The sequence below is a fragment of the Setaria viridis genome, chromosome 9 (genome assembly GCF_005286985.2).
Source record: "Setaria viridis chromosome 9, Setaria_viridis_v4.0, whole genome shotgun sequence".
Taxonomy (NCBI): Eukaryota; Viridiplantae; Streptophyta; class Magnoliopsida; order Poales; family Poaceae; genus Setaria; species Setaria viridis.
This window is the reverse complement of record NC_048271.2, coordinates 9067388-9080833: the sequence shown is the minus strand read 5'-3', so window position 1 is coordinate 9080833 and position 13446 is coordinate 9067388. Positions and strand designations below refer to the sequence as shown.

The window sequence follows — 13446 nt, the reverse complement described above, 5'->3', positions numbered from 1 at the left end:
AGGCACGTGAGTCAGTCGGACATCTGCCGTGGAAGAACTACAAACCAATTCAGATGGGGAACTGCTCTATCTGCATTCATCACAGAAGCTGGCCAGATGACCTAATAAACCAATTAATTGCCATCAATACTGCTAGTAACCAAAGGATAACGGAATCGGCCGCTCGCCAGAGGAGGAGAGGAGCATACTCTCTTGCGACAAAGAAAGGGGATCGGAGTCCAAGGATGAAGCAGCTATGACGCTGATTCCACACTCCAACTTTTCATTTCAGCAGGGTTTCGGTCTCTCCTGGAGTCCTGGTCCGCGTCAACTCTCCACCCGTCCATCTTTGTGCTTGTCCCGATTTTTTCCGAGGGTTCAAAATCTAGATCTAGGCTTAGCTTCCAGCTTGCTCATGAACATATAATCGTTTATTCTAACCTTTTTAAAGAGTAAAGTGATCTTTTTTTTTTCATGAATGTTTCCTGGACACGTGTTTCATTAGGAGGAAAAGAAAAGAGAGATCCACATCGACCTGAGAGGGACTAATCCCAATCTGACCGTAGTTCATAAGGTTGTAATTACATAAAACACTTTGCGACCAAAACGCCGAGCAAAAAGCAAGAAAGGCCTACTCATAACAGACGTGCTAGCAATGCGAGATGGTTCATCCACCTGTTCCCTTCCTCGATAATCTTGTTCACTAACAACATCGGTTGAACTACCTCCCTGTTGAAAACCCGTTGGTTAAGTTCTTTCCAAACCATCTTATTAGGAGCACCAGCGCGTCAAATCCCCTCCGAAGATTCTTCTAGACTTTCTTCCTCGTCGGCCGCCACCACTCCACAATACCATGATCCGATGTAGGCGTCAGGTCAATCAGCCCCAACCCAACGGACGAAGTAGGCCAGACCATACCTCCCTGCTGTACATGCACGTTGCAAGAGGATGGTCAATTGTTTCATCTTCCTGAGCATGCACAATGCACAACCTGCATTGTCCTGGAGGTTGTGATGCCGATGACGATCAGCGCAGCCCAACATCGACCATGGATTGCTCTCGTTTTCTAGAGCTCTCCGCACCTGCCAACATGGATTGGATGCTCCTTGGAAGAACGCCCGACACGCAGAGGAAGAGTATTGCTGAGACTCTGACCATGTCCCGGACCAAACGAACCTGTATTCCAAGTTCAGGTGGGGCTCAATGCATGCCATCGACCATGTCCCAGATTTTCAAAATAATCCAGCAGCACCTGAACAGTCAAGGCGCCCCTAAAGCCACTGTCGATCAGTCAATGCATCTCGAACCTTATGCGGCCTAAAGCGTTTTGGCACCGCTGAGAAGAGACAGGGTGCCAATGCCCCAAATGATGCACCCTCCAACCATCTATCCGTCCATCCGTGCGTCGTCAGATAACTCGCGTGGTGGATTCTCCACTCTTTTCTTGACCAAAACGACATTCAAATCACCTCTAAAATTATAAAACTTTTTTAGTGATACAACAGATATTTTGTAAAAGTATATATGTAGCATTTAAAATATTAAAATTGAAATTTACCAAAATAGGCTACTTTTGAATATTATATGAATTTTTGGAGAACAACTTTACTTTCAAAAATTGTTGAAAATTCCTCCTATCATGGGGTGAAGTAATTGATAAAATTATTTTCTATCATAAGTTACATAGAGAATTTTGAAGTTATTTCATAAATTCATTTTTGTCTACTTGCTGGAAGATCAAGCACCCTTGTCACATTTTTGTCCTTTGGTAGAACCCGGATCATCACCAAATCCAGAGTTATCTCCACTTGATGGAAGATCGAGCACCCTTATCACATTATTATATAGCCTTAAAAATATAGGAACGTTCCTTGTACGGAAAGTTGAGTACTAGCTATATATATCAATGGAAATGCTTTCATCATAGTGTAACACATAGTATTTTCTATGTATTCATACAAGGCCATTAAAAAATAGCGATTAAGATAGGGATGCAAATGTATAAGAGGCAAAGTCAATGGATAACATCAGACAGGCCAGAACTGAGGGCGTAATATTTGCGAACAAATTAATACCTAAATTACTAGTATAGCATGGGGCCAGTTAGATAGCTTGCTACTTTTATGTCAGCTGTGTTTTTAATTCCAAAGTCCAACCTGCTGCGTTGGCATTGTTTAGATATGTTTTTCTTTAGCTACTCCCTCCGTTCCAAATTGGAACTGTTGGTTGTTTTAACTTTTCTAGGTTCATATATACCTAGACATATATTATATCTAGATGCATAATGATATCTATCTATGAAAAAAAAAGCTAAAACGACCTACAATTTGGAACGGAGGCAGTACTATAGAAGGGAACTAACTCTAAAGTAATATATAACAGAAAACGCTACTTATTACGGCCTTACATATGGCCGGATAGGGCTTGGCTCATATAAATAATTCTGAATAAATCTCAAAGGGCCCATTAGTGTAAGAGGGGGTACACCACCTATTAGTCCCGTATTGCTAATAGACAAGGGTGTTGGGGGGGGGGGGTTTCCTCCTATTAAATACGGACCACCCCCCTCATGGAAAAGACGCACCATAGACTACTATACGGGAAGGTCCCTAGGTTGGGGTATCCCTAAGGTGCTCTATACGAGTTAGGTTTTGCCTCTTCTATACTGCTGCGCCGCCACCGTAGTCTTCTCCATTCCGTTGCGTCACTGTGCACCGGCGAGCGGGAGAGCAGGTCTCCAGAACCACTCATCCTTGTGATCCTACACCGGGAGAGTGCGAATAAGGTTTTTGGGAAGCGCTCCGCGCGATTGATCAAGTTCGTCATCACGGCTCGTCCTCTGTCCAAATCAAGCACTGCAGCGTACCGTCATCTTCAACGACAGCTGCTACGATCCGTCCACAACACCATCGTCGTCCTGTCAGCACCGCTTGTCATCACAACTTCCCAGTACGTGCCTCGTGATTTGATCTAGTTGTTAATCATGTTTTCTGAGATCATAATTATGCTGTTCCGTTTGCCTAGTATGTTAGAGTTTTGCATGCTAGGATTGTCTCTTGTCATGATTTATTTATTTCGGAAATTAATACAACAATTGCCTAATTATCCAACAATCCAAAAACCTTAAAATAGGAAATCTGTTGATTTTTCAATGGCTGGTTTTGCTGAGTCACTGAGGTCAGAAAAGTTTTCTAGTGTGAACTTTAAGAGATGGCAATCAAAGATCCGTTTGTGGCTTAATGCGATTCACACCTGGGACACGAGAAAAGGCAAATAAGAAGGTGAACAGACTAATGAGCAGTAGCAGAAGTTCGCGGATGCCAATAATATTTTCGTGGGATGTATCATCAGCGTGCTCTCTAACCGTCTGGTCGATGTCTATGTGGACTCGACAGATGCGAAGGAGTTGTGGGATGCTTTGGTTACAAAGTATGGTGCAATAGATGCAGACAGTGAACTGTACCTCATGGAGAGCTTCCATGATTATAGGATTATGAACAACCATTCTATAGAAGAGTAAGCGCATGAGGTGCAGTGCATTGTGAAGGACCTTTAGCAGCTCAAGTGTGAGATACACAACAAGTTTGTGGCTGTATGCATTATTGTAAAATTGCCTTCCACGTGGAGGAATTTTGCCACAACTCTAAAACATAGGAGACAGGAGATATCAGTTGAAAACCTGATAGCATCTCTTGATGTTGAGAAGAAGGCTCGGATGAAAGATGTTGCTGATAAAGGAGACCAAGGCTAGTCTAGCGCCAAAATGGTGCAGAAGTTCCCACACAATAAGAATAAAGGGAAAAACAAGATCGTTAAGACTACTACCTTGAAGAAGAAGATGATGAACAAAGCCGAGTTGTCTTGCTATACCCGCAGCGAGTTGGGACATTTCTCAAAGGATTGTCCAGATCACGTAGATCGCAAGGATAAAAGGGCTACTCATGGATCTAGATCCAAGGATGTTAACACGGTGACCATAGGCAACACTGAAGATGGGTATGGTAATTTATTACCTACTATTCTTTCAGTTTTTCAATGTACCAGTTGGTGGCTTGATACGGGTGCCAATGTTCATGTGTGTGGTGCCATATCTGTGTTCTCTTCTTACCAGGTTGCTCATGATTCCTCCGTCCTGATGGGGAATGGGTCACATGCTCTGTTCATGGTGTTGGCATGGTAGATCTGAAGTTTACTTCGGGAAAAATCGTGCAGTTGAGGAACGTGCAACATGCCCCTACTATCAACAAGAATCTTGTGAGCGGCTCAGTACTGTGCAAGAACGGGTTTAAGGTAGTGTTAGAGTCCAATAAATTAGTCGTGTCGAAATATGGATAATTTGTTGGTAAAGGCTATGATTGAGGAGGCTTGTTCCACTTTTCCCTTGCAGATTTTTGTAATAAATCAGTGAACCATATTTGTGGCAATGTTAGTGATGACGCGAGTACTTGGCATTCACGTTTATGTCATGTTAATTTTGGTTTGATGTCTTGGCTTTCCGGCATGTGTTTAATTCCGAACTTCACCATTGCCAAAGGTTCTAAGTGCCATAGCTGTGTGCAATCGAAGCAACCTCGGAAGCCTCACAAGGCAGCTGAGGAGAGAAACTTGGCACTTCTAGAACTCATACATTCTGATCTCTGTGAGATGAATGGTGTGTTGATAAAAGGTGGAAAGAGATAGTTCATGACATTGATTGATGATGCGACTAGATTTTGATATGTTTATTTGTTGCAAACTAAGGTTGAAGCGTTAGACTATAAAATTTATAAAGATGAAGTTGAGAATCAACTAGAGAGAAAGATCAAGCATCTAAGGTCAGATCACGGTGGTGAATATTTTTCTAAAATCTTTGATGAATTTAGTGAGGAACATTTTATTATTCATGAGAGGAAGTCTCCCTATTCGCCCAAATCAAACGGGGTTGCTGAGAGGAAAAACCGCACGCTAACTGATCTGGTTAACACCATGTTAGACACTGCTGGTTTATCTAAGGCATGGTGGGGGGGGGAGGATTTATTGACTTCATGTCATGTCCTGAGCAGAGTTCCTAACAAGAATAAAGAGCAAACTCCATATGAGATGTGGGTTGGGAGAAAACCATCACTTTCTTATTTGCGCACTTCGGGGTGCTTGGCGAAAGTCAATGTACCAATTTCTAAGAAGCGCAAGTTAGGACCTAAGACAGTGGATTGTGTCTTTCTAGGATATGCTCAGAGGAGCATTGCTTATGTATTTTTAGTAGTTAAATAAGAGGTACCGGATATGCATGTTGATACCATTATGGAATCTCGTGATGCAACATTTTTTGAGAATATTTTTCCTATGAAAGATATGCATAGCACTTCCAGATTTTACTTTGAGATAATTCCTGAACCAATTGCATCTATTGAGTCTTCTTAACAATCTGATGAGCATGAGGAGGTCATTGAGAAGGATAACAGTGAAGCTCCTAGAAGGAGTAATCCTTTGGTGAGGATTTCACTGTATACCTTGTGGATGACACACCCACATCCACTACTAAGGCATTTTCATCTCCAGATGTAGATGATTGGAAAGAAGCTGTCCATAATGAGATGCACTTGATTCTTTCTAATGGAACCCAGGAGCTCACTAAACAACCCTATAGCTGCAAACTAGTGGGTTGTAAATGGGTGTTCAAGAAGAAGTTTAGGCCTGATGGTACTATTGAGAAGTACAAGGCACGGCTTGTGGCCAAAGGCTACACACAAAAAGAAGGTGAATATTTCTTTGATACTTACTCACCTGTCGCTAGACTGACCACAATTCGAGCACTACTTTCTTTGACTACCTCATATGGTCTTATTGTCCATCATATGGACGTAAAGATAGCTTTTCTAAATGGAGAGTTGGATGAGGAGATTTATATGGATCAACCTGATGGATTTGTAGTGAATGGTCAAGAAAGTAAGGTGTGTAAGTTATTGAAGTCTTTGTATGGCCTGACACAGGCGCCTAAGCAATGGCATGAGATGTTTGACAGAACTTTAACTTCTGCGGGCTTTGTCATAAATGAGGCTGATAGATATGTGTACTATCGCCATGGTGGGGGTGAAGCAGTTATATTATGTTTGTATGTGGACAACATACTAATCTTTGGCACCAATATTGATTTGATCAATGAGGTCAAGTGTTTTCTATCAAAGAGTTTTGATATGAAAGATCTAGGAGAAGCTGATATTATTCTAAACATTAAACTGATTAAGGATGAGAATGGGATTACTCTTTCGCAATTCCATTATGTGTAGAAGATCTTGAGCCGCTTTGGCTACATGGATAGCAAGCCTTCTCCAACTCCTTATGATCCTAGTGTGATACTTCGAAAGAATAAGAAATTGCGAAAGATCAATTGAGATACTCTCAGATTATCAGTTCACTCATGTACTTAGCTAGCACAATGAGACCCGACATATCTTTTGCTGTGAGAAAATTGAGCAGGTTCATGTCAAACCCGGGTTCTGATCATTTGCATGCACTGGAAAGGGTTATGCGCTACTTGGTGCGTACTATGAGTTACGGGATTTACTATTCTAGGCACCCTGCTATGCTTGAGGGATATAGTGACTCAAACTGGATTTCAGATGCTGATGAGCTTCAAGTATGTTTTTACCCTTGGAGGTGGTGCACAGTGAACAGTGCTAGAAATAATGTGAAGTCATCAAGACATGTAAAGAGACGACTGAAGTCAGTCAGGAAATTGAGAAACTCTGGAGTAATAAGTGTGACTTATATTTAAAAAGATAAAAACCTGACAGATCCCTTTACTAAAGGGCTATCATGGAATGTGATAGAAAGTGCATCGAGGGAGATGGGTATGAGACCCGTTTGAGTTTCCATAGTGGTAATCCAACCTATGTGATCGGAGATCCCATGAATTAGGATATGGGAAAAACAAGCTTTTGGTTAACTGAGGAGAGTAATTATTTAACCCTCTCTAAGTGAAGATGCAATACTCTCAAATGTTTAAGGTAGGGATGCTGGAAGGCAGGTTGGCTATATGCCTTAATGTGATTCTATTAGCTTTGATAAGCGAAGATGCTATCCTACATAGCATTTTTGAAAGAACACACCTATATGAGTCCAGCTGTTAAACGTCGCAGTCTATGAGATTTGGGTGATCTCTAGTAAGCTCATGAAAGAGATTAGGGAGTACGACGTATATGCTCCACCCGCGGGGTAGGCTACTGGGAGCCAGGTACTGGTTATGACTTTAAGTGAAACTTGTCCGCGCAAAACTAGCAATTCAAGGCATAGTCTATTGTCAAATTGTGGATGAGTGTAGCTTGAAGCTCTAGGCAAGAGTTCAACTTAACAGTCCTTACTGAAATACTGGTATATCAATCAGTAGTGAGAAAAATGCAAAACACCTAAATGGGTATTTGAGATATGGTGGGGGATTGTTAGATATATGAGCTTGGCCCATATAGATAATTCTGAATAAATCTCAAATGCCCATTAGCGTAAGAGGGGGTACACCACCTATTAGTCTCGTATTGCTAATAGACGAGGGTGTTGGGGGTTTTCCTCCCAATAAATACGGACCACCCCCTCATGAAAAAGACGCACCATAGACTACTATACAGGAAGGCCCCTAGGTTCGGGTATCCCTAAGGTGCTCTATACGAGTTAGGTTTTGCCTCTTCTACACTGTTGCGCCGCCACCATAGTCTTCTCCATTTTGTTGCATCGGCGTGCACCAGCGAGCGGGAGAGCAGGTCTCCGGAACCACTCGTCCTTATGATCCTGCACCGGGAGAGGGCGAATAAGGTTTTTGGGAAGTGTTTCGCGCGACTGCTCAAGTTCGTCATCACGGCTCGTCCTCCGTCCAAGTCAGGCACTGTAGCATACCGTTGTCTTCAATGCCGGCTTCTGCGATCCGTCTGCAACACCGTCGTCGTCCCGTCAGCACTGCTCGTCATCACGGCTTCCCGGTAGGTGTGTCGTGATCTGATGTCATCACGGCTTCCCGGTACGTGCGTTGTGATCTGATCTGGTTGTTAATCATGTTTTCTAATATCATAATTATGCTATTACTGTTGCTTAGTATGTTAGTGTTTTGCATACTAAGATTGTCTCATGATTTATTTATTTTGAAAATTAATACAGCAATTGCCTAAACTCCAAACTCTCGGTCATATGATCTCCATGAGATTTGGACATGGTGACAGCCACACCAACTCTAGAAAATAAAGGGATAAGCTTAAACAGACAGACATAGGTACAGGTAGCATATTTTTTTTTTCGAAAATGAAAAAAGTTTCCGGCTTCTGTGACCGCCCACAACCAAATTTTTACAGTATTCTTAGCTTAACGTACGGGGTAGCATATAGTTGAGCAGCCTTTATAAATCCCTCTCTGGAGAGTGTTTTCTGCACGTTCTGCATGCGTCTGTCATGAAGGTTCTTTCTTGACGGCCGCATTTTGCACAGAGCACTCACGCTGCTGCACAATCTAGGTGTACATCACGTGATTTTACACCTGGCCTACACACATAGATCCATCAAAAATCTGCCCTGCTGATGGAAACCAATCGGGCCCTGTGCCTGTGCGTGACTTTGGTTAAAAAATTTGCCAGCCGGTAGTAGATTAATACATCCACACGCACCCAGCGCCTGCAAGATTGGAGGCACAATCAGCTAGTAAAGCGATGTTGCTTGCCTCAGGGGGGGTTTAATTTGCATTTGCTAGCTTGTTGACAAAAGGGCCGTCGTTCTCCATGGAAAAGATGGCCAGATTTCTGAATGGCCAGTATGATGTTCATAGTGGCCTTGCCCCAATAATGGAGTTCTTGATGTGGAAGTAATGCTTTTTCATTTGAAGATAAACCGTACGATACATGTAGGTCAAGCTTTCCATAGTGTAAACAACTTAAGCCTATACATACCCTAAGATCTAGGCTTTTTTTTTAACGAACCAGTTGTCTGTCTAAATAGCTTCGGACGGTAAACCAAGAAGGTTGTGTTTTTAGGAAGAGAAACCAAATTGTTCTCCAATCAACTAATGCCAATCGATAAGAACAACTCCAATTCAGTCAAGGGGAACCAGGGCATTTCGGAGGGATTTCTATGTCTTGGGGTGGGGCCATAATCCACGTGACGCATTATTGTTTCTTCTTGTTTGCTCTCTTCTGAAAACTCCAAAATGATGCATCAGAGAAGTATCAGTTGCAAGCCTCAAAGAGACAAGCGTAACTTTGTAGTTGTGCACATTGTGTAATTTATGTTGGTTCTAATTAACTCTAAAACATGTCCAAAAGATCAGGAGAACAATTAACTGATCAGCTATTCATTTGGATTTTTTTTTCTTGTGAAGTTGTTGCTACTTCATCAGATTGAGGTCAATTTGGTGCAAAATTTGTGTTTGCATATAGGAATCAAACTTTTTCTGGCAATTACTTCCAACTATAGCTGGTAGCGTGCTCAAAAAACCTACTCTGTCAAACTCGATCAGTAGTGCAAGTAGGTAGATAAGTTAGGGTTTTAGCTTTTTAGGCCTTATTATTAGGGCTGTGGGTTGGGTCAGGCTAGGATTGTCACGCCAAAATTATTATACACTTTCTTTACAAATTTGGAAGCCATATAGCTTTTATTTTAGAGATACATAGCCTCATTGCAAAGTTGCAAGAAGGCCTAGGGGCTAGTATTTTTCTACATGTATCCGCAACATAACCATATCGTTACCGAACAAGAATTAATCCTATGTGTTATTGGTCGATCAGTCACTATAAACCTCTCCCGATGTAGCTTGCTCACTGACCTTGATTTGGATAGGAGGCCAAATCGACATATCATGACTTTTGTACTTTTACCTCACATGCGTGTATCACCTTTTCAGTGATGGTGTGTGCAAACTATCATTTTCAGTGGATTTAGGTCACGAAACGAGAATCCCAAGAAATGACTTTGATATTCTTTTGCTTGAGAAATTAAAGGCGACTGATGATAGGCCTCCGGTCATTTAGGAAAAAAAAAAAGAGAGCAGGCTAACATTATAGTGACATGGTCAAAGGGGGTGTATATTGCGGCGGCACTACCTATAAAAGGGGACTCTCTCTTGCATGATCCTTTGGGCATTATTTAGTGGATTGGATACCAGGCCACTTGCTAGCTAGTAGTACTATCAAGCAGTATTTTGTCAAATCATTCGCAAGGATTTGAGGTGATTGTCTCAGTTTCTTAATTAGCAATAGTACATTTGTACGTGCAGGCATCCTCTTATTTCTTTTTTCGGAGTGACGTCACGGTTTTAGTGCGTTTGGTCTTGTCTAATTCCTTGAACTTTTCTAGCTACCAAGATCTGGTCACGCAGTGATTTTCTGAGAAGAAGACTTGACATCGTGATTATATATGGTTCTTGCTGCTGGTCGAATTAATAAGGATATCATCATCTGCGCTGCAGATAGTACACCACTAAGGACTGGCCAGAGTAATGGAGGACGACTCGAGCCTGTTTATGCAGTGGGCGATGGACACGCTGCAGCACGAGCGACCGATGGCCGCCGTCGTCAACGACGACTGCGGCAGCGAGGCGACCTTGTTCCCGTCGCTCCGGGCGCTCCGGGAGGCCTCGCACGCGGCCGAAATGGTCCAGGAGCTGATCGCGGCGGCCCCGGCGAGCAGCTGGAGCTCCGGCTCCGGCGACACCACCGAAGGCAGCAGCGGAGGCAACAACTCGGCCGGCGGCGCGGCCATGGATCACGACGCCTGGCCTCCGACGCCCAACTCGGCCAGCAGGCGCGCCGCCCCGAGCAGAAGCAGCGGCGGCACCAACCCTCCGGTGAGCTGGAACTTCGGCGCCGCCTCGGCGCTGCCAGGCAGCGACGGCGTGCTGGCGGAGGCCGCCCGCACGCGCCGCCTGCTGGAGATAGTGTGCGTGTCACCGCTGACGAGGAGAACCGGCGTAAAGGGCACCGGATCCATGTCCGCGCCGTACGCTCAGGACCACATCATCGCGGAGCGGAAGCGGCGGGAGAAGATCAACCAACGCTTCATCGAGCTCTCCACCGTGATCCCCGGCCTCAAGAAGGTCCTGACCTGATCCAAATCAGATCCCTTCACCCCCTTCGACATGCAATTTCTGAATTCTGACACAGATCGCACGATGCGACGATAAATTATTTCTGATCAGATGGACAAGGCGACGATCCTCTCTGACGCGACCAAGTACGTGAAGGAGCTCCAAGAAAAGCTCAAAGACCTGGAGGCTGGCGGCAGCAACGGCCACAGGAGCATCGAGACCGTGGTGGTCGTCAAGAGGCCATGCCTCCATGCTCCAGCAGTGCCCGACGACGATGGCTCCCCGCTGTCAGCGTCATCAGGCACGCCGGCGGAGAGGAAACAGCTGCCGGAGATCGAGGCCCGGTTCTCGGAGAAGAGCGTGATGGTGAGGATCACCTGCGAGAACGGCAAGGGGGTGGCCGTGAAGGTGCTCACCGAGGTCGAGGAGCTCCGCCTCAGTATCATCCACGCCAATGTCATGCCATTCCCGGCGGGCACGCTGATCATAACCATCACAGCAAAGGCAAGTTTTGACGACTAACCAGTCTAATCAACACTGATCATATAATTGTAGTACTGTGCTCCATTATTTCTTAATTAACAACACTTTGATTGTCTTGTGATGCGCCAAAAAGAAAAATCTACTCCTAATAAGGGCAAAACATATGCTAAAATACAAATGCTAGTACTATCGATAGGATATTAAAATCCATCAATTTCACTTTGTTCCATGTTTTAGGATCCTCTTGCAATGCAATCAATAATGACAATGGTTCAACTTTAACTTTATTTTTTTCTCACAAAAAAAGAAACTAAACTTTTATTTCATGATAAGGTTGTGAGTGAGAAAATCAGTAGCACATGTTTTAGCAAGGCTAGCTTGATTCAACTTTAATTTTCAATGCTTGATTTCATTTTGAAGACTGAAATTGCATTCATTGGTCTGTCCTTGACATACATCAAACCCTGTAGTGAGCTGAGTTACTGCTCTTATATTAGAAAGTGAGGTGTTATGCAATTTACGATATGTTACATTGCATCCAAATAAATTGTCTTTTACTTTTCTCTGCCTACAATTCTACAATTTATTTGGATTTAAAGCACCTTTTTCTAGTTGCAGCCCCCAAGGCTCATATGAATGATAACACAGAGTCCTATATGTTCTTATTAATCATGAGGCCTATAAGATTTTGGGTTGGTGGTGCCAGTATTAACTAACTAGATACACTCTGTATGATGACTCACTCTTTAATTTATCAAGAGAGAAGGGAAACAGGAAAAGATCTAAATAACCTAATTTTCTAAGATCTGGTCACAAAGGTTGAGACTGTACAGATGGAATTGTAAATAACCATTGCATTATGTATTTAGGTCATAATTTAAGCATTGGACTCGTATCGTATAGCAATTAAATAGTGTTATGATTTACAGAAAAATAGTTTCATATGGTTAAGTTTGTAATTAAGAAATGCTTATGTAAAGTCGAAAACTAAAATACAAACAACGAATAGTTGAAACATTAGTTCAAAGAAATTGAAATGTTAAATAGAGGTATGTTGCAAATCACTTCAAACCTTGTGTGGAAAATGTTTCCCTTTTCTTGTGGAAAAAGGTGGCAATTTAATTAATGGATGGATGGTTGTACTTTTGTGCAAAACAAAAACATCAATTCTGCAAAAGGCATCATCAGGACGAAAACAGATTTGAAATCCTTGTATAGTGATGTAATTCATTAATTTCAGTTTTTCTATTTTCGCACACCTCAAAATATCTTATATATCCTTCAATGATCTAGATTACGACTTCGTAACTTGCAATTGTTGGATGATGATTTTTTGAACTATGAGGAGAACTTGCTAATAACTGAGACGTTAATAATAAATTATAGATATACAGATCAATAGTATAGTATAATAACAATCTTTTCGTTTGATCATCAGGTGGAGGAGGGGTTCACCGTAACTGCAGAGGAGATCGTTGGCAGACTCAATTCTGCGCTACTGATGAGGAAACAGAAAACTAGTTAAAGACTTGAGCCTGCATATACATAAATATCTACGGCTCTGCGAAAAGTATAGTCCGATGGCAAAAAGTATATGTATATGATATGCTTGCTGAGTGTTTCTCTGTTTTTTTTTGTAACAATTTACGGCTTGAGCTTATTCTTTTTTCCATTGGCGCGATGTCCCTTCACGTAGCGTGCATGCGACAGAGACGACGATTTCTGCACCACGTATGTTTGCAGTTTGGCGCCACGTATGCATCAACATCCATGCAGATGGGTCAGATTGGTCGCTTCAATTCAGAAGAAATAAGGTGGGCATGTACCAGCAAGTGCTTTACAAGTTGTCAAGTTGATTTGAACCAAGCTTAGCTCAATGCTGTGTGTATGTGTGTATATATATGTGCGCGCGCTACTATCACTGTTCATGATTCTAGCTGTCTCCATTGA

The 13446-nt window shown here is 42.7% G+C and overlaps 1 protein-coding gene across 2 annotated transcripts; it reads left to right on the top strand.

Moving 5' to 3' along the window:
• The first annotated feature begins 10071 nt into the window (after positions 1 to 10071).
• On the top strand, positions 10072 to 13446 carry LOC117837036 (transcription factor NAI1). 2 transcript variants are annotated; one of them, XM_034716587.2, is made up of 4 exons: positions 10072 to 10155; positions 10396 to 11022; positions 11125 to 11517; positions 12935 to 13446. In XM_034716587.2, exons 2-4 carry the CDS (start codon positions 10426 to 10428, stop codon positions 13019 to 13021), a joined length of 1077 nt encoding a protein of 358 aa, XP_034572478.1. In that variant the 5' UTR covers positions 10072 to 10155; positions 10396 to 10425; the 3' UTR covers positions 13022 to 13446. The 2 variants fall into 2 exon arrangements, with proteins under 2 accessions (XP_034572478.1, XP_034572479.1); XM_034716588.2 differs by lacking the exon at positions 10072 to 10155 and having other exon boundaries at positions 10190 to 11022.